Source organism: Vulpes lagopus, chromosome 1 (genome assembly GCF_018345385.1).
Source record: "Vulpes lagopus strain Blue_001 chromosome 1, ASM1834538v1, whole genome shotgun sequence".
NCBI classification, from domain to species: domain Eukaryota; kingdom Metazoa; phylum Chordata; class Mammalia; order Carnivora; family Canidae; genus Vulpes; species Vulpes lagopus.
In genome coordinates, this window is record NC_054824.1 from 61,514,929 (window position 1) to 61,536,419 (window position 21,491).

Genomic DNA, 21,491 nt, shown 5'->3' on the forward strand with positions numbered 1-21,491 from the left:
TTCCTTCCTTCCCCACCCCCCATCCTGGCTCCCTGCCTCAACTGGTTCCAAATTCAGAGGGGAAAAAAATATTTGACTCCTTCAACATACAGTATCCATGATACTGCTTTATGCCTGAATATTTTGATTTTTGATTTTGTGAATGTGATAACTGTCTTCTTTGTATTTTCTAAAAGGTTATTTACTGGGCCTACGGGTGGCTCAGTCGGTTAAGCATCTGCCTTTGGCTCAGGTCATGATCCCAGGATCCCGGGATCAAGCCCCACATTGGGGCTCCCTACTCAGCAGGGAGTCTGCTTCTCTTTCTACCCCTTGCTTGTGCTTTTTATTTAATAAATAAAATCTTTTTTAAAAAAGGTTATTTGCTGATAAGTAGCTAAAGTTCCAGGTTTTGGGACACCTGGGTGGCTCAGTGGTTGGGCATCTGCCTTTGGCTCAGGGCATGATCCCATGGTCCTAGGACTGAGTCCCACCATTGGGCTCCCTGTATGGAGCCTGCTTCTCCCTCTGCCTGTGTCTCTGCCTCTCTGTGTGTGTCTCTCATGAATAAGTAAATAAAATCTTGAAGAAGAACAACAAAAAAAAAACCTTCCAGTTTTGTGTAGTTTTGTATTCAGCCAAATGAGTCAACTCTCTCATGGATTCTAGTGGTTTTTAGTTGAAACTTGAGTTTCACATGTAAAAATCAGGGTGCCTATAACCAGCTCAGTCAGTAGAACATTCTTAGTCTCTGGGTTGTGTATTTGAGCCCCATGTTGAGTGTGGAGCCTACTTTAAAAAAAAAAAAATTGCCAACTACAAAAACACTAACTTTATTTTGCCTTTCATTTTTCTTACAGTATTATTTCAACTAGAATTTCCAAAATAATGTTAAAATAGTAGTGATATTGTGTTGGTGTAATGCCTTCTTTATTTTAATGAGAACAGCATTATAGTTTCATTTTTTAAAGAAGACTGATTTATTTGAGAGGCAGCAAGTGCACCAGGGGGGTGGATTAGAAGGGGAAAGAGAATCTCAAGCAGACTACCCCCGAGTGTGGAGCCCAACACCGGGCTGGATCCCACAACCCTGAGATCATGACCTGAGCCAAAATCAAGAGTCAGATATTCAACCGATTGAGACACCCAAGCGCCCCTATAATTTCATTTTTAAGCGTAATAATGTGGACTATAGGGCAATCCGGGTGGCTCAGCGGTTGAGCGCCACCTTCCGCCCAGGGCCTGATCCTGGAGACCCGGGATGGAGTCTCACATTGGACTCTATGCATGGAACCTGCTTCTCCCTCTGCCTGTGTCTCTCTCTGTGTGTGTGTGTGTGTGTGTGTCTCTCATGAACAAATAAATAAAATCTTTAAAAAAATAATAATGTGGACTATAGTTTGAAATTTTTTTCTTAAAAAAATCAAGAACGGATATTGGGCAGCCCGGGGGGCTCAGAGGTTTAGCACTGCCTTCAGTCCAGGGCGTGATCCTGGAGACCCAGGATCGAGTCCCATGTCAGGCTCCCTGCGTGGAGCCTGCTTCTCCCTCTGCCTGTGTCTCTGCGTCTCTCTCTCTCTCTCTCTCTCTCTCTCATGAATAAATAAATAAAATCTTTAAAAAAAAATCAAAAATGGATATTAATTTGTATCGCATGTCATTTTTGCATCTACTGAGATGAGTCACTGTGTGACTTTTTATTGTAATGAATTATTGATTTGATTAAACTGTGCATTTTTGGAGTAAATCCTTTATTTATAGTGCACTGTCCTCTAACATATTATTAGATTTAACTTGACATCATTGTCTATTAGGTTTTTACATTGCTATCCCGCCAAACAGCATATCTTTTAGTCTTTTCTGCACTGCCAGTCAGCATTTGGAAGCAAGGTTGGTTGTATCAACGTTGTGACAGGCGTGGGGCGGCCATCCATCTGTTCCTGGGCTTGGTGACAGTCTTTGCATCACAAAGCTCTATTTCCTCAGCATTTTTGAAGTTTTCTGTCAATGCCTTTTTATTTAAAAAAAAAAAAAAAAGGATTTTATTTACTTATTCATGAGAGAAATGCCTGGGTGGCTCAGCGATTGAGCATCTGCCTTTGACTCAGGGTGTGATCCTGGGGTCCTGGGATTGAGTCCCGCTTCCTGCATGGAGCCTGCTTCTCCTCTGCCTGTGTCTCTGCCTCTCTCTCTGTCTCTCTCATGAATAAATAAATAAATATTTATTTATTTTAAATAAATATTTTATATTTTATTTTTTAAGTAAATATTTATTTATTTATTCATGAGAGAGACAGAGAGAGAGGCAGAGACACAGGCAGAGGAGAAGCAGGCTCCCCACGGGGAGCCCAATGTGGGACTCAATCCCAGAACCACAGGATCACAACCTGAGCCAAAGCCAGATGCTCAACCGCTGAGTCACCCAAGTGCCCCCCTGTCAATGCCTTTTGATACAATGGCTTTGGGTTTTGTTTAGTTAGTTTTTGTTTGTTTGCTTGTTTGTTTTTTAATTTGAGAGAGAGAGAGAGAAAAAGAACAGGGAGAGAGGTATTAGGGGAGGGAGGGAGAGAATCTCCAGCAGACTCCCCACTGAGCACAGAGCCCACTGTGGGGCTCTATCTCATGATCCTGAGATCATGACCTGAGCCACATAAACAAACATTAGACACTTAACCAACTGAGCCACCCAGGTGCCCTTGTTCATTGCTTTTAAAAATCTTGAATCTATTTCTCTAATTATCACATTTTTTCCCATCATTTTCATCTCACTATACATTTTCCTCTGGGTTCTGAGAACTCCACAACTACATAGCATTGATGAGGTTAATCAAAGAGCTCATCAGGCCCTTCAAAGATTACGCTAGAAACTTAATTCTGCTATTGCATTTGTGTTTCTTTATATGTTATCTCAGCCAGTCCCCTATATTTATTTCCTCACCCTTCTTGGTCAGCTTTCATCTTGGTTTGTTGCTTCTTTTTTGTTTTATCTTGGGTTTCATAAAATACCTATCTTCTTGATGTTCTGAGGGGAGGGGAAGATGCCACCTTCAAAAAAAAAAAAAAAATCACTTCTTTTTTTCAGCAGTATTCCAAGGGAGAAATGACAAGAGCTGAACTAAGCCATGGGCAATGGGATGGAAAAGAAGGGAAGAACTATGAGAACAATTAAGGGAATTGTAATAAATGGAGAAATGGAAAAAAATCTATAGACAGCCAGCAGAGCCCAAAGGCTCCAAGGATATGTCCATGAGGAGATATAAGTGCCACTGGAGCTCACCTACCACAAAACAATGGCAACACCACAACACCTCCCTGACTCCACACAAATTTTACTGCAAAGACCCTCACCATTACCTAGGAGCTGGACATCATTTTCATCCTATGCACGAGGAAAGGAGTTCAGAAAAGTTAAACTGCTTCCAGGACTAGGATTTTGGCCCATGGAATCCAACTTCTTGAGCAACCACAGACCATCTGAAATAGGGTTACCTGGCTGGTGGAAAAATAGGACAGGAACTCAAGCCACCCTACTAAACCTATCATCAAGTTGGGGGGCGACAAGAAGAACACATCTGATACACAGAAAATGAAAAGGAGGGCAGCCCCGGTGGTTTAGTGGTTTAGCATCACCTTCAGCCCAGGGTGTGATCCTGGAGACCCAGGATGGAGTCCCATGTCAGGCTCCCTGCATGGAGCATGCCTCTCTCTGCTTGTGTCTCTGCCTCTCTCTCTCTCTCTCTCTCTCTCTCTCTCTCTGTCTCTAATAAATAAATAAAATCTTAAAAAAAAAAAAAGGAAAATGAAAAGGAGTAGGTAATTTAGAGCTATGTGGTATAGAAGATAGGATATACACAGTCTCAGAAATGAGGGAATAAGAACTTTGATGGGCACCGGGCTACCACACTCCCAAATTTCCTGGAATAACCCTGACTGGTGCTGGCTAGCTTGGCACAATTATTAATAATGTCCCTGTCAGGACAATAAATTCTCTGGCCCCCCTAGCAATGCTCCACGTCTGAACCATGCTTACCAGTATTCTTACATTATCATGTGTGATTTTCACGGGCCTACTGTACAGCAGTGATTCAGAAATTTGATGAAAGCTACAAACTCCCTCTTCAGAAAAATTACACAAACGCAGAATGTTGTACACAATTTTGATATGTTCATTTCCTTTGACAGAGCAGTTCCGTTCCTGGAAATTTATCCTACAGACACACAAGCATAAGGGCAAAGGTAGGTACAAGGACATCTGTGATGGTATTGTGGGCTGTTTTTTTTTTTTTTTTTTTGGAAGATTTTATTTATTTATTTGAAAGAGAAAGAGTACAAGCAGGGTGGGGAGAAGCAGAAGGAGAGGCAGAAGCAGACTCCCTTGCTCAGCAGGGAACGGGGCTAGATCCCAGGACCCAGGGATCATAATCTGAGTCGCTGGGATCATGACCTGAGCTGAAGGCAGACGTTTAACTGATGGGAGCCACCCAGGCGCCCCTGTTTTAAATAGCAAAACCTCAGAAACATCCTAAAATCCATCAGTAGGGAATGAGTGACATATACCCTAGGGAAGGCCGGTTTGGGGGGGGGGGGGGATGTTGATGGACAGCACTTGCTTTCGACCAGGCTTCCTCTTAAAATAGGCAGGAATCTGGGCAGCCCAGGTGGCCCAGCGGTTTAGCACTGCCTTTGGCCTCAGGTGTGATCCTGGAGACACGGGATCGAGTCCCACGTCAGGTTCCCTGCATGGAGCCTGCTTCCCTCTCTGCCTCTCTCTCTCTGTCATGAATAAATAAATAGGCAGGAATCTTCCTGCACCCTTCGCTGCAGCCCGCCCCCCACACACACACCTACCACCTACGTGCCCCCAACTCCACAAGCTCCCATGGGAGGAAGAGACACACGCTTGCCTCGCAGGAGGAGGCTAAATAATGAATTGTAAGTGTGTGTTTTCTTTGGCCAGGGCAGTCTGGCCAAGCACTGGGGGCTGCTGGGCAAACATTTTTCATATTTTAGTAGCTGGCCTATGCCCAAAGCAGTCAGAAGTTAAGTAAGCTTTGAATGAGCTGCACCCATTCTCCCCCCACCCCACCCCACCCCCAAAATTCTTAATGAGGTTCTAAGGCAGCGGCCTCCAGCAAACTCCTTCACTACTTTTAATGAATGCAAATGATTCAGCAACAAAAAACTTAGCCTGGAGTGAAATCCGTCTTTGTGTGGCTCGTTTCACCAGCTTACAGCCCAGCTCAGGCAGGGCCCTACCGGGCAGTGGCCCAGCAGGGCCTGAGGTGCCCAGGCTAGCCTAGGTGGACCCGCACACCCAGGGCAGCGGGAGCACCAGGAGCAGAAGGCAGGAAGTGCTCAGCAGGAGGGAAAACCCCTCCCTTTGGGCCCTACTCCACTCACCATCCCAACCACCAGATGCAGACCCTCGCAGCTCCACCTCTTTACAACTCTGGCTTCAGGGCAGAGGAAAAGTGTGAGCGGAAAAACAAAAGGTATTTCTTTGATCTAATGAAAGGGGTTGGTCCCGGGCACCTCAAAGGCCTGTCCGGTGTCACCACACATCCTGCATTCAAGGGCATTACACCCTGACACGCCCACCTTCCACCAACGCCAGGTACCTGAGGAACTGAGCAACCAGGAACCTGAAAAGCTCACTTGGACCCATGCCCTCCTTTACCAACTTCGTGGAAGCAATGAAAACGGAGGTAGTGTAAATAACCCAATTTACACCCTGTTTTTCAGAGTTCCCTTGAGCCGCAAAAACTGAAAGCAAATTGTCAGGAATCTAAGAGCAACCTTTGGCTAATTTACTTCCAACCTGGAGCTCAGGGGGATTTGCTGTCCTGTCAGCCTGATCAACACCTCTCTCCAGGGCTGAGGCAGAGGCCTGGACCAGAATAAGCAGCTGTTAATTCAGCTGCCACAGTCATCACCCCCAAGGCCAGCAGCTGGCAAGAGACCCGCAGAGGTCCATCCAAGTCCTCTCTAGGCCCTTCTGGTCCTGGATGTAAGTAAGGAATCCAGGCTGTTAGACCCAAACTGGGCAACTGACCCAACTCAGGACCACGGAGGACCCAAAGTATTTATCACTCTGGGTGCCTGAGATATGAAAAGGACTTCAAAGTACTTGTGGACCTGGTTTGAAAAGAACCACCACCACTTTCAGTCCTCATGGGACAGAGAAGACAGGAAAACTGGCTTCCCCAGAGGAAAATTCACACTGTAGTTTTAGAGGGCCTCCCAAATAAATTTCATATCATCAAAAATGCCTTTACCAGTATATCAAAGGCTTTTAGGAAAAGAGCACTGATATTTTCTTAACCTCAACACCATTCTTCCTGATTGTTCAAGACACATCGGCTACAATACCTTCTTCTTCTTAAGATTTTATTTATTAAAAAAAGAGATTTTATTTATTTATTCATGAGACACAGAGAGAGAGAGAGAGAGAGAGAAAGAGAGAGAGAGAGAGAGGCAGAGGCAGAGGGAGAAGCAGGCTCCATGCAGGGAGCCGGATGTGGGACTCAATCCCAAGGCTCCAGGATCATGCCCTAAGCCAAAGGCAGGAGCTAAACCACTGACGCTAAACAAGCGTCCCCAATACCTTATTCTTCTTGAAGACATTGTCAAAGGAAGCCAAAAAGGGCATTCACTTCATGGAGGGGCTGGGGCTTCTAGACCCTGGAACTTCTGAGCTCTTGCCTTCCAAAAGTGATCCATTAGCTAGCCCCTCTCCTAGCTGGGCACAGCTACCGATGATTAAAGTCTTGGACAACAACACAGAAAGAATGCATTCTAAAACCCCTAGAAGGTAGAAGTGAACATCAGGAAGGCAAGCACAAGTCTACACAGAAATCTATTTAAAAGAAAAAAGAAAAAAGTTTTGCTCTTTACTTTCACTAATATGTATGTATAAAAGACATATCTTTCTTTCTCTTTCTACCATCAAAACGAACCCCAACCCCACAGCCAATCCCTCCTACCATCAAATAAACCAGAATTCAAGCAAATAACGAATTCCCCAGCCTTTGGGCCACGTCTGTCCTGAAGGAGGGAAGGTGTTCTCAAGCAAATGCTTGGGTACCACAAAGCAGAATGAATAGCACCAGTAGTCTCTGCAAAGCCGGGATCAACCCTACACAACTGCACAGCCTGGGAAAGAAAAGAAATACTCCCGTCTCCCGCCTCCCACCTGCCCCGCTCCATCCTCTGAGTACCTGGCATCCTCTGAGTGTCCCACTGAGTGTCCCCCCCACCCCCCCGCTTTGGTGCTTCTCTGCACCCTTGCCCTGCTCATTGCTCTCTTCTGGTTGTCTTGATTTGCCTACCAGACAATCCATTCCTGGAATGAGTCTCTAGTCTCCGCCCCCAACCCGCCACCCCAGGAATAGCTCAGCTTTTTTAAATGAAGACTCTACCATCAGAAAGGCATTTTCTTTCCATAATAGACTGTTGGCCCTCCTGGGGACAGCAGCCTCCCTTTCTAGAGATATCTTGCCTTCTAGACTTAAGGTACCTCCCCCCACCCTCACACACACAACCTAGCATGATGCCTCATGCCTTAAGCATTATTTGTTATTCATGTGCCAGACTAAAAAAGAAAACAGGTTTTTTTTTAAGGTCTTATTTATTTATTCAAGAGAGACATAAGCAGAGGGAGAAGCAGGCCCCCTGTGGGGAGCCCAATGAGGGACTTGATCCTGGACAGGACCCAAGCCAAAGGCAGCCGCTCAACCGCTGAACCACCCAGGAGCCACCTAGGCATCCCAGGAAAACAGTTTCTATTGAAAGTTACTGGAGGATGGCAAACAAAAGCAGACTTGTAAATAAATCACCGTCATCGTATTATAACTACCTTTTATGGAGCATTCACTAGGACAGACTACATCCTTCAAGCACACTGAATTTCAAAGGTGTCACCAATTTTAAGATGTGCTGTTATCTGCATGTTACAGCTAAAAGGAAATGGTTCTAAGTTAAACTAAGATACAATACTACATAACTGATTACGTTACAACCCTGCTTTAAAGATGTGAAGGGGGAGGAGGCGCATCTTAGAGTTGATGAAAGATAGTATTATTCCACACAATCCTTACAAGCACCCTAATGGGGTTGATATTATTGCCCTCATCTTACAAAACGGAAAACAGGCTCAGCAAGGTGAAGTGAACTATCTAGGGTCGCTGGAGGAGCAAGCTATGAAGCCAGAACTTTGTTCCTAAACAGATTTCTGAATTTCCCTGTGCAGAGGGTGGGTGGCACCCACCAGGCCTTAGGCAGATCATGCCCAGCTAAGCTGCCCCGTCAAAGGCAAATAACACTGGCTTGGCTGATTGCTAAAATCAGGGTCTTTTTGCAATTGCTCCTTCACAGATCTACTTCCAGAAACAACAACAAAAGGAAAACAGGTTTTCCTAGCTCCTTCCTCACAAAACTGGCTGGAAGTGAGGGGGGACCTCTCAGCCAACTTGTTATATATAAAGCACATTTAATGAGCTTTTCGAGCTGTGGGGGTGGGAGAAGGCAGGGTTCATTGGAAATCTGATACTTTGGCAGCCAAACGAGAGGGACAAGGCCCTTAGCATCAGCCCCAGGGGGATAAACACCATCTCAAACCTCTTTGTCTGCCAGGAGATACTTCCTGGGGGAGCAGGAGGCGGCAAAGCTTTTTATGACTAAGCCCACCTAACAACAACCCTCCACCAGAGACCTGGCTGGGGTCTTTGTACAACCCACCTCACCATAAACCCTCTGTCCTTTCCCAAACCTGCTGGGGTCCCTCTACCCACAAATACCTGTGACCGCCATAAACGCCCTTAAACAGCCCCCGTTTACTGCCCAGCCTGCCTGCTGCTAAATGAAGGCATTTGTTTCAAATTTGCAAATACCGAAAGCAGTGGAAACCTAAGTCCACTCCTAAAATGAAATGTTCTGCATTCCTCCCGGCCCGAAGCACCACGCTTCAAAAGCTGCAAGAGGCCCTGGCTGTTTACTCACTGGTGGGGCTATTGGGAGAAGTATTTCCCTGCTCCCAGAGGAGGCTCCTTTGATCTGGGATGGGTGGGAAGGGGACAGGGAGAGAGGTGCCACCCAAGCTCAGGCCAGGCTTGGGCCCAGGCCCTCCTGCCTCCCTTCTGGATTGCCCTCAGCAGCCTTGGGGGGCCTGGGAAAGTAAGACTCACGGGGAGGCTCAAGTAGGGACATAGCAGGCCAGCTCAGCAGGACCTCTCAGGCCATGTTCAAGAGGCACCGGAAACTAAAGAGTGAAAAAGGCACGCAAGGCCAAAGAAGCACCCCAGCCCCTTCCCCAGAAAGGAAGGAAGGAGCACATTCACCACCTCTTTCCCTGCACCCGGCCAAGAAATTTAGGACACTTTTTGTACGCAGGGTGCCATGTTTACGAGATAAAAGCCTTTTGTTTTAAGGAGTTTGCAGAAAGGCAGTGGTGGTGGTGGTAAAGAGAAGACAGAGATCCTCCTCTAGGCCCCCCTGGGCTGTTCCAAGGCCCAGCAACCCCTCCTCCCCTGGAAGCTCCTCCTGCAAGGAGGCCCAGACCCCTGCCGTGGAGGAGGAGCCAGGATCACAGGCCAGATCACAGGCTGGATCACAGGCAAGAAGCTGCTAGCAAGCTGGGCATTTTTTAAATTGGTCAGTTTAACAACTGGTTAATCTGCTAAATTAACCAAACAGATAGAATGGTTTGCTCTTTGTAGCTGGAGCTACAAGGCCAACAGCACTTCTTCCCCCCACCACCCCCCGACCTTCCCAAGGCTGCAAAACAACCATTTTCTTTGTTTGTGATTTTTGTTTTTCCGGTAGCTGGAAATGAACTTGGGATCTCAAATGCTATCCTAGCACATCTCCTCTCTAAGGACCTGCTGACCTGAAGGATCCTTCTCTTGGCTTTGTTTTGTTTTGTTTTTAACTGATGAGCAGAATCAGAACACCGAAGTATCACTTTGTCCCCTTCATCGATAGGACACAGGTTCCCACGTCGGAACCTGAGAGCTTCAGAAACAGGACTACCAAGAGCAGTTAACAGCTCGGCTAAAAGGAGATATCCCTGGCACCAAAAAAAAAAAAAAAAAAGTACATCTCCCAGGATTTCAGAGGTCATTGTCCAAGAAATTCTGAAATCTCTTGAGAATTAAAAGACCTGGGGCACCTGGATGGCTCAGTGGTTGAGCATCTATCTGCCTTTGGCTCGGGCTCAGGTCATGAACCCTGGTCAGGCTCCCCCCAGGGAGCCTGCTTCTCCCTCTACCTATGTCTCTGCCTCTCTCTGTGTGTCTCCCACGAATAAACAAAATCTTAAAAAAAAAAAAAAAAAAAAGGAATAAATGACTTGCCTCCAAAATCAGAAATGGAAGGGAACCCATTGCATCCCTATTGTGTGCCAGGGCCTATACAACCAAGTGTGGGCACATCCATCCATACAACAGTTAGCGGCAGAACTCTATTAACCATAGCAGTGATGACTCTATTACCACCTACGTGGTCTCCAGCACAGTATCACCCACTGTAAACTCCCAGCAGGCACATGAGCCTGGAATGTGGCAGCACACCTGGCAAGCCAGGACCTGTAACTGCCCTAGACCTTCCAGAAGCACCAGGTGGAAGAGATGGAGAACTCAGAAGTTCAGGAGAAAAGCCCTAATCATGGGGGTGCAGGCACAGTGTTCTGGACTTCTAGATCACACAGTCTGAACATAACTCTAAAAACTTTAAAACGTCCACAAACCTCTGAAAAGACCACTGAAAACCCTAACCTTGCTGTTTTGTAACAACAGCTAATTTTTTTAAAGAGAAAAATTGGCGATCCTGCATGCTACGGCACAAAAGGCCCCTCCTAAAAAAGGCTTAATTTACAGATACGCTCCTTGTGTAGAAAGAGCAAACGCTCTTCTATCCTCTGACTGTAACTGGGCTGCTCCTAAAGCCACCCAGACAGTTCTCCTGTCTGCCAAATCCACTCCCTGACATTCACCCCACTCTGAGGCATGTGTGTGTTAACACTCCATAGCCCCTGGGACACAGAAGAGCACAGAATTGGCTCTCCTACTTACTAGTTCCGAAGTCCTCAGTGGATCATACTTTGTACCTCAGAGTCTCTAGCTGTCAAAGGCCTCCCATCCCTTTACCCTCCCCCACCCCTAAAACCCAACCATCTTTATCCAGCCTACCTCTGAGCCATGTTAATCGGATCAATTGTCAGTGTGAGTGAAAGCATTCTGTCAACAGTGGGTACAGAGGAGGCTCTCCCAAAGTGCAGCCAGCCCCTTCTCCCAGCCTGAAGCCTCCCTTCAGTTGTTCTTGCTTCTGTGCAAAGGAAAAGGTGTTCCTCACCAAAGCACTAGTCACCCCTAGTACTTGAGGACTAACCTCATTTCTGCCTTTAAAAAAAAAAAAATTATTTATTTATTCATGAGAGACACACAGAGAGAGGCAGAGACATAGGCAGAGGAAGATGCAGGCTCCCGGTAGAGAGCCCGATGCTGGATTTGATCCTAGGACCCCAGGATCACATTCTGAGCCAAAGTCAGATGCTTAACCACTGAGCCACGCAGGCATCCCACATTTCTGCCTTCTTTTACTCAAAAACTCTTCTTTTAGGGGGCATCTGGATGGCTCAGTTAAGTGTCTGCCTTTGGGTCAGGTCATAATCTGGGGTCCTGGGATCGAGGGGGTCCTGGGATCAAGCCCCACAAGGGGCTCCCTACACAGCGAGGAGTGTGCTTCTCCCTGTGCCTCTGCCCCTCCCCCCTGCTTGTGTGTGTGTTCCAGTGCTCTCTCAAATGAACAAATAAAATCTTAAAAAAAAAAAAAACAACACACACACGCACACACAAATTTTTTTCCCCTTCATAAGAATTCTCTCCCAAACCTTTCCAGAATTTACTCAAACCTCTCCATTCCCCCTTGCACCCAAGGAATTAAAGCCTCATACCCACACCACCAGTTGATCGAGTCTAAACACATCGGTGCCCACGCACTAGAGACTCCTGAACAAAACGCAGCCCTTAAAGTCCTCTCTCCAAAACCACGGGTGAGGAGAAGGGCCTGTGAGATGTGGAGGGCAATACTGGGCCAGCCCCCAAAGGTCACCACATTTAAGGCCTGCCAAGGTCTTGAGTCCTCAAGTTGAGGCCTGAGCAGCATGTGGGACTTGCCCCATGTCACATGGGCAGTCTGCGGCAAATGTGTGAGCAGGGCCCATGTCTCCCTCTTAGTGGCTCCCTCATACCCTGGAGGTGTATGTCCAGAACAAGAGCCCACCATAACCAATCTTTGCTACTGAAGAGATTCTACTATTACTGCAGGATTTCCTCTAAAGCAGGAAAGCCAGGGCACCCGGGTGGCTCAGTTGGTTAAGCATCTACCTTCAGCTCAGGTCACTATCTCAGGGTCCTGGGTTTGAGCCCCACTCTGGGCTCTCTGCTCAGCAGGGAGCCTGCTTCTCCCTCTCCCTCTGTCTTTCCCATGCCCGCTTCTGCGTGCTTTCTCTCTCTCAAGTGAATAAATAAAATCTTTATAAATATATACATACATACATACATACATTCATACATACATACAAACTGGAAAGCCTACACACTTTACCTGGGGCCACTGGAGGCTCCAGTGTGCCCAGGGAGAGAGGCAAGCCCAGAACTTCTTAATGAGATGTAGAATAAACTCTGAGCAGTCCCTCTTCCCTGAAGACTCAGCCAGCCTTCTTTATTAATTATTACATAAGGCTTTAGAAGCCTGCATGTGCAAGGCAGTAAAATCCTCCGGTGGGGGGAGGAGCCCCAAAACAGAGGAAGCTACAGACATATACTGTGGAGTGGGTACAGCCCTGGAGCCCCAGCCTCCCAGGCTTCTCCTACACTGTGGGATGAGCAGCAGTGCCCCAGCTCACCACCATAGGAGTCAGGAGAAGAGTATAGAGTAAATGGCTCATCTAAAACACAGTATTAGACTAGAGGTCACTGAAATCATCCTGGCCTGTCAGCTGAGAAGCAAAGAGCCACTCATTCCAATAGATAGTCACATATGACTGTATAGGTTGTGCACTGCTCAAGATACCCAACCAAGGTATAAACACTGAAACATTGCCGTGTCCTGATGCAGGGTTGCATTCACTAGGAGGAAAGGCGCCTATTTCTTCTTTGCACAAAGGCACTCTATGAGCAAGCTGCTGGGACGCCTCAGCCATCCCCTAAACAGGCCATCATTCTCCTCACTGCCTCACCAAAGGCACCCCCAGAAGAGGCAAAAAAAAAGAGCCAGTGTGTCTCCAAGGGGAGAGGCAGTGCATGCTAGTGCCCACTCTGCCCTCCTTAACAACCCACAGAGAGAGCCCTCCATCCCTGACCACACCACACCTTGGGAACCTCCCTACAATATTGCAAGAAGTTCACACAAGCTAACCAGAGTGACCGACTGGGGAAACCCCACAGCCATTCTATGATCACAGAGGCCCTTCCCATGGGTATTATAAAAGTCAGCCCAGACTGCAAGAAGCACAGCTTACTACTCACTCCCTAGAGGAACATCGGCACACCCAGGGAGATAGCGGCGCCGACCGAGCACCGATCACCCTGAGAGAATCCACTGTGAAGACAGGAGAAGAGCTCCCACCAGGAAAAGCAAGGTGGCTGAGCCCACACCTTCAAGCTGCTGTTGAAACTGAGACCCGGGCAGCCTGGGTGGCTCAGCGGTTTAGCACCGCCTTTGGCCCAGGGCATGATCCTGGAGACCAGGGATTGAGTCCCACGTCCGGCTCCCTGCATGGAGCCTGCTTCTCCCTCTGCCTGTGTCTCTGCCTCTCTCTCTGTCTCTCATGAATAAATAAATAAATAATAATAATAAAAAAGAAAATTTGTACTCTCAAATGAGGAAACCATTTCTTTTTTTAAGATTTTATTTATTTATTCATGAGAGACAGAGAGAGAGAGAGACAGAGAGAGACAGAGACACAGGCAGAGGGAGAAGCAGGCTCCATACAGGGAGCCCAATGTGGGACTCGATCCTGGGTCTCCAGGATCACGCCCTGGGCCAAAGGCGGTGCTAAACCGCTGAGCCACCCAGGCTGCCTGAGGAAACCATTTCTAAAGCTGCCAGTCTGGAGCAACTCTGTTGAGCCCTTGCAAACCATTCTAGAAACTGAGGACTGGAAAGAAAGGCTGCCATCCTAAAAGGAGATAAAGGGTCAGGGCAGTCTCTGGAAAGAGACAGGAATGCTGGCCAGAGGGATTGCCCACCTGGTCAACCACCTCCAGTGGAAGCACTACCTTGTAATTTCCTGGAGGGGGCAAGGGAGGAATCAGCGGCACTTGTACTTTGCAGGTGAGGAAACTGAGGCTGGAAAGGTTAATTAACCAGTTCAGGGTCAGGGGAAGGTAGCCATTGCGCCAGAACCAGAATACAGAAAAGCAGGTGTCATAGGACCACAGATGTCACTTCTCCTTCTTTATTATGCACTGATATGTGTGAGTTAGACAAGAACCAGCCAAGTTGGGCGCCCTGATTGGCTCAGTCAGTTGAGTCTGCCTTCCGCTCAGGTCATGATCCTGGGATCCTGGGATCCTGGGATCAAGCCCCACATCACTCTCTGCTCAGTGGGGAGCCTGCTTCGATTCTCCCTTCCCTTTGCCCTTCAAGCCACTCTGTGTGCTCTCTCAAATCAACCAATCAATCAATTAAAGAATCTTTAAAAAAAAGAAGCAGCCAAGTATTCAGACTCCTGGTCCAATGCCTTTCTACCCTTCTGATTGGTCATTGTAGCCTATGTCTATTAGCAATTTAATTCTCTCTCTTCTCTGAAGCTCTTCCACTCTTCATTTGCTCCTGCGTCATGGACTTACGGTCCTATATATTCTAGAATGTCTTCTATTTAACATTTTACAAGTCATGTCTTTTACCACACTTCATGTGATTCACATCTCTCCAGTGTGTCTCCTTCCTGCCTCCTGCCCCAACTGAGACACTTCACCCATGGAAGACCCTCAAAGACACTATGAACTAACCCCATCCTAAGCCCCTCAGTATCAACACCAACCTTTCTCATCACTGCAACTCCACCTTTTTTTTTTTTTTAAGATTTTATTTATTTATTCATGAGAGACACAGAGAGGGAGAGACAAAGGCATAGACAGAGAGAGAAGCAGGCTCCCTGAGGAAAGCCTGATGCGGGACTCGATTCCAGGATCCCGGGATCATGACCTGAGCCAAAGGCAGTCAGACTCTCAATCACTGAGCCACTCAGGTGCCCCCACAGCTCCAGTTTAACATGACAAAACCCTTATAGCAATTCAGTGGTTCTCAGACCTGAATGTAGGTAAGAATCTTCTGGGAAGCAATTTTGTTTTATTTTACTTTTCCTGGGAAACAATTTTAAAATGGAGTTTGGGATTGAACTGTGACTGGATTGACTATTCGAAACATATAACAGAATTTAACAAATGAGAAAGCAAAATATCTTTTCTGGCTTCTTCCCCAATGCTTCTGATGGGCAAGTCTGCAGTCAGGCTCGGACAACTCAAATTTGAAATAGGTCCTCTGGTTACCTGCCCTTCCACTCTTTTTTTTTTTTTTAAGATTTTATTTATTTATTCATGAGAGACACAGAGAGAGACAGAGACAGAGACACAGGCAGAGGGAGAAGCACGCTCCATGCAGGGAGCCCGATGCAGGACTAGATCCCAGGACTCTAGGATCACACCCTGGGCCAAAGGCCAGAGCCAAACCGCTGAGCCACCCAGGGATCCCCTGGTTCCACTCTATTACCTGATGGTCTCTAGACCACAAATCTACATCTTCCTATCATGTGACTCAGAATCCCTACACCACAATTTGGGACCTAGTTTTCAGAAATTAAATACCCACCTAAAACAGCAAATGCATACATACCCTAGCTCATCAGAATCTAAGTTTCTGGCAGGAGCCTGGGATCTGCAGGTCACCCGGTAGACTGTGTTCCACCCACTTGTGTACTCATTCCCTGGACTCTGGAGACCCGAACCTCATCCACAAGAGGGAAAAGGCGCCTGTGTGTGTCAGCCCTTCCAACAAAGCTTCCTCCCTGCCCCACTGCTTCTTGTGCATTACTGGGAGGGAAATGGCCTAAACGCAGAGAAGAGGATGGAAAAAGTGACATACTACAGAGGGCTTCCTCAAACCACTGATTAGCTGCAGCAACTCCTGTGCCAGCTCCACCAAAGTGCCAGGGGGCTCGGCAGGGCCAAATGTGCACTCAGCGGTGAACTCAGAGAACCCCAAGACAGGACTCTCACCAAGCCACCATGGCAGAACTTTCACGGCTTCAGGGACAAAAGGACCAGGCGATGGGGGCTGGGGGTTGGGGGCAGAGGATGAATCCAGGAAAGAGGCAGAGAGGCAGGCAGGCAGGCAGGCAGGGAGGCAGCTCAAAGAAGACAAAGTTAGAGCCAACACCGGCAAGCGTGGCCCCGAGCAGGTAACCCCACCATGTGGCTCTGCCAAGGGTACAGCCAGGGGCACAGCAGCAGAGAAACATGCTACTGAGGTTAGGGACAGCAGAGAGAGACCGAGGGATACAGACCAAGGGTACCTGACCCTGTGTAATGACCCTTTCTTCCATCAGGAAAATACCAAAGACTGAATCCCTGGCCCCAAACTGCTTTTGGCTCAATATCAGAGTCTGAACCGGCCAACATCCATCCCAGATGAATCTCACAGAAGCTCCACTGGCTTAAACACACAAACCCCCTCGCTCCAAGATATGAAGTCCTCTGACGATTTTAACACTACAACCACTGAAGCCCAGCAGAGACGTTGCCGCCCTTTACGAATCAAACAGATTCCTGAAAAGTCACCCTTCAACCAAATTTCTCCCTAACAAATCCAATTTCATTATAAAATGAGCGTATGCTCCTCGAGGAAAATCTGAGGCTTCTAGAGGAGCTGGACATCACACTTACTGCTGCACGCCTTCTGGAGTTATAGGTTTAATGGACAAGTTTCCTGACAAAATTTAAATCAAATTCAACCCAAAGTGAGGTGTTTCTGTTTTTGTTTTTTTGGTGAGTCAATGTTTATGTGCACACATCGCAACAAAGAGTGTTCATGTGAATGAAAAGTTATTTAAGGTAAATCTTCAAATACCATTTAAGAGCTAAGGCCCCTAATTTGAAAGCTTGGCACCTCAGGTTTCTATAGGAGACCAGGACTTCTGGAACTGTGCAGTGCAGTCACCTGGGGTGTTTACTAAATGCAATTGGGATTCTGATTTGGGCTCCCAAGGAATGGTGAACCACCTCTCTGCGGAACTTATTTTGAGTGGCCCGACACAGTTCAGTTTTTGAAGTGTGGTCCCTGCAAGGCAGGTCAGCTTCTATGAACAGGTTGTTGCCTGTGCCCAGAACCCTTGGAGAAAGCCAGAAGCCCCATTGCCACATTCAACTCAAGAAAACCACCACAAAGAACAGACGGCCCAGAAACAGGGAAGGAAGGTCTGGTCCCTTGATTCAGTCATTGTAGAGCAGACGCAAGGAGGAACCAACAGGTGGCCCAAACCCAGAGAAGCTGGAAGGGGCACAAAAGACCCCCGACAGCTAGGAGGCAAAGGGGATGCTTACCTGTGCCCTTGAGTACCCTGCCCTGTACCCAAAAGGTTCATTCACCCTTTTAATAAACCTAGAGAAGGACCCATTATAAATGATACCATAATGAATTCTTAGAGCGCTTTAGTCAAAACTCAAATATGGAGAGGTCCTAAGAATGACAGAGTCCAAAAGTTCTACAGGAATCTTTCTGGCAGGAGACCAGGACAGCTTTGGGGAGGAAGTGGAGCTGGGCAAGAGAGGAAAGGAAGGGGGCAGCCTGGGTGGCTCAGCGGTTTAGCACCACCTTCGGCCCAGGGCGTGATCCTGGAGTCCCGGGATCGAGTCCCACATCGGGCTCCCTGCATGGAGCCTCCTTCTCCCCTGCCTATGTCTCTGCCTCTCTCTCTGTGTCTCTCATGAATAAATAAAATCTTTTTTAAAAAAAGAGAGAAGAGAGAGAGAGAGAGGAAAGGAAGAAACCACACCTGTTTCAGGGGATGGTAAACTGACTAGTTGGGTTGCAATGGAAGCTCTAGTAGGTGGAAAATGTTTCCTGTTGGGGGTGACTGCTGCGAGGCTGGAAAGGTATGTGGGAAGCATACCCCAGGAGAGGGAAGAACAAGAAAGGGGCCCTTTATAGACTTCATTACTTTAATCCTCTGCACAACTTCAGGAAGTAAGTTACTTTACAGAGGAGCCAAACTGGGAGGTCAAGAAATTTGCCCAGGGCCACAAGGCCCGTCCAAGTCTGAGGTGCTGTTGGGCCAAATACTTCAGGTCTCCATGGCCTGAGCTCCCTCCACCACCCAGCCCTGCTCTGAACGCCAGGAGTGTGACTGGATCCTTCAGGAAGCGATGTACAAAGATTACCCTTGCCCTCCCACAGTACGTCCCAATGACTGAGGAAACCCGTCACTGACAAAGGCAACTCCTAGGCCTGAATGACAGGCTGCAGAGCTTCAAGGAATCTGCAGGACAACCCAGCTCCGAATGTGACAACTCAATCTCCCCCAAAGACACAAGAGCCAGAAAGGAAGAACCCAGAGAAGGGGGGATGGGAACAGGAATGGGTTGTGACCACAAGTGACCGTGCAAACAGCTGGGGTTAAGAATCCCAGATTTCCAACGTCAAGCCCTCTCCTCCCCCTCCACCGTATTTATCACGATGGGGATCTCAAAGTTTGGAAAGCTACTCAGCCATTTACAGCATAATTACTCAAACTTCAAAATGGTCTAATCCACAAACCTAGCCAGCCTAGGTCCCTCACTCCGGCCTTATTAACAGCAGGGTCTCACTAAAACTCCAGTTAATTACACAAACAATGAAATGGAAAAATCTACTGTATAATCTATGAAAAAAATCGTTGCCCTCCCTTAAGTCATGACGGCTGGGGGTGGGTTGAGTCCCCGGATTTCACGAAGATGGCAGGCTCCTCGGCCTCCGCTGAAATTGTTTACAGCACATGGACAGGTTCCACACCAAGGCACATTTGGTGGAACTGATTTAAGGCTCTCATTAAAATGTTCCTTTGTTGAGCACAAGACATCTCCCCACCCCCATAGGAGATTGCAGACCTCCAGCCCCAAGCCCTCAGCCTGCCCTAACTTCCCCCTACAAGACCTCCCCCCACTAAACACCCGTCTTGGGATTAACATCAATTAACATCAGAGTCGTCTTCCCAAGGAAGGAATTTAGCATTTGTTGAATGAACAAGGACCCAGTCTCCACCAGAACCTCCCCTTGACTCCAGAATTCTAAACATCAGCAGTGAAGACAGTCGTATCAGACGACCCACACACCCAAATCCAAACAGCCACCAACCAAGGATGCCTGTAAGCTGGGGCTGCTCATCCATACAGCTGGGCCCCTGATCCTGGCTGCAAAAAACACTTCCATACTTCCTCTGCGAGCAGATGTGGGTCCTGCCATGAGCAATAACCACCCTACACATCAAAAGGAACACAGGGCAGCTCCAGAAACACCTCCTACGAATCCCAGGAGCTTGTTCTTACCTCTCATCTTGAGTGGGTTACCTTTCCTTTTAAGCTAGGGCTGGGGGAGATGCTGATACAATCACCACCAAAACCCCCTCAACAGCTGGCAAGCCAGGGAGATGTCAGAAAAGACAATTCTCTATCCCCACCAGCCCTATGGCCACTCTTCCAAGAAAGAGAAAAGTGATAAGCTAGGACCAGTTGTCCTGGGCAGAGTTCCTCCGGAAAGGACTGCTGCCAGCCTCATCACCAAAGATTGAGTGTGTGTTGTGGGGTTTTTCGGCAGGGGGCATCTTTCCAGTCCAGGCTGCTTGTGGTGTGCAGGTAGCTCGGTGCCTTCCCGTAAAGCACTTCAATACCTCAGTGGTGACTCTCAGGTGTGACCTAGCCAGGAAATAAAGGCGCGCGGGGGTGGGGGGTGGGGGTGTTCGGGTCCAGTCTGCCCCGAAGATACAGGCCACACCCTCATCAAAACGCTGAGACCCTCCCAAGAAAGGGTAGAATGAACTCTTTTTGCTTTTCTGCCCGCAGAATGAGAGCTTTGCTTTCCTCTGTGCGGAGACACAGGATGGAAATCCAGGAAGGAGCAGAACAAACCCCGTCCGCACCTTTGCAGGCCGGCCATGCCCGATTTTGGCAGCGGCCTTCACACATTAGTCACCACGACAGCCTCGGACTCTCCGCTCCCCAGATTCGACCCGGCTGGGAGTGGGCTCAGGGCTCGGGTCCAGGAGCTAGAGGAGACGGGGCAGCCCCGAATTCCTCCTTCCGCTCAGCAGGGCCGTCAAGCAGGGCCGTCAAGGGTCCCAGCCGGCCCGGGAACTTGGAAGGGGGAAACCGGGAGCGGCCGGCCGGCGTAGGCAACAAAGCTCCGCGCTCTGCGCGGCGCAGGTCGGTCCCGCATCCGGCACCAGGCCGGCCCCCCTCACCTAGGCGGTGGCTACTGGGGGACTCCGTCTGCCCCGCCGCCAACCACCTCGCCGCGCCCCCCTAAGTAGGCAGGTAGTCGTTTCCCTCCCGAAAAGAAACTCCCTACCGGGGCCCAGGGGCCAGCAACTCCCGGCAGTTCCCGAGCAAACTCTCCGCTCAGGCCGGGAAAACTCTGGGGCGGCTGGAAGAGCGTCCTCGCAGGCGCGAAGGGAGCGGGGCCCGAGCGGACCCGCGGGGGCTTCGCCACCCCCGCCGCCGGGACCTGGCGCCCGCGCCAGCCTCTCCTCCGCTCCGGGTCCTGCCCGGCCCAGCCGCCCGAAGCCACCTCCCCGCTGCCCCCCTTAGCCCGCGGGGCTCCCGCGCTTCCCCAGCCCCGCTTCCTCAGCTCGCCGCGACTCACCGCCCAGCAGCGGCAGCAGCAGGACGCTGAGCACGGGCAGCCGGCGGAGGCTGCTCGGGGTTCCTGGCGCAGCTGCCATCGCGGAAGGCTCGGGGAGAGCACCGGCGGGCGCACGGCGGGCGCGCGAACTGCGCTCCACGGCGGGCCGGGGAGGCCGAGCGCGCCGGAGCGCGGGCGCTGCTGCAGCAGCTGCAGCCGGAGCCCGAGCCCGAGCCCGAGCCCGAGCCCGAGGCGTCCCGAGCCGGAGCCGCGCGCCGCCCGTACCTCCGAGCCCTCGCGCGCCGCTGCCGCTAGTGTCGCCGGTGCCGCCGCCGCCGCCGCCGCCGCCGCCGCCGCCGCCAGGCCCCGCCCCGCCCCGCGACGCCCCCTCCCCGCCGGTCGCCGCGCGGCGCCCCGCCCCTTCGACGCCCCCTCCCCGTCGTGGCGGGGCGGAGCTCGCAGTAGCGGGAGGGGTCTGGAGGTGGAGAGGGGACAGGGGGAGGGAGGCCCTGGAGAGTGCCGGGGACCTAAGCGACGGAGGGGAGGGGAGGCTGTGCCCACTGCCTACTCTGCAGGGACTCGGGAAACCAAAGTGACTTTCGTGGCCCCTGGGGAGGATGGTCAATTCTGGGCCTTCCTGG

General features: G+C 49.4%; 1 protein-coding gene across 1 annotated transcript in view; it reads right to left on the reverse strand.

Annotated features, from left to right (window-relative positions):
- The window catches only part of PTK7 (protein tyrosine kinase 7 (inactive)), a 62,656-nt gene extending 41,473 nt beyond the window's left edge, over positions 1–21,183 (reverse strand). Inside the window, exon 1 of the mRNA XM_041772643.1 lies at positions 20,872–21,183. Within this exon, the coding sequence (XP_041628577.1) occupies positions 20,872–20,950 (79 nt within the window). The 5' untranslated portion in view covers positions 20,951–21,183. The remainder of the gene's footprint in view (positions 1–20,871) is intronic.
- Positions 21,184–21,491: the final 308 nt, after the last annotated feature.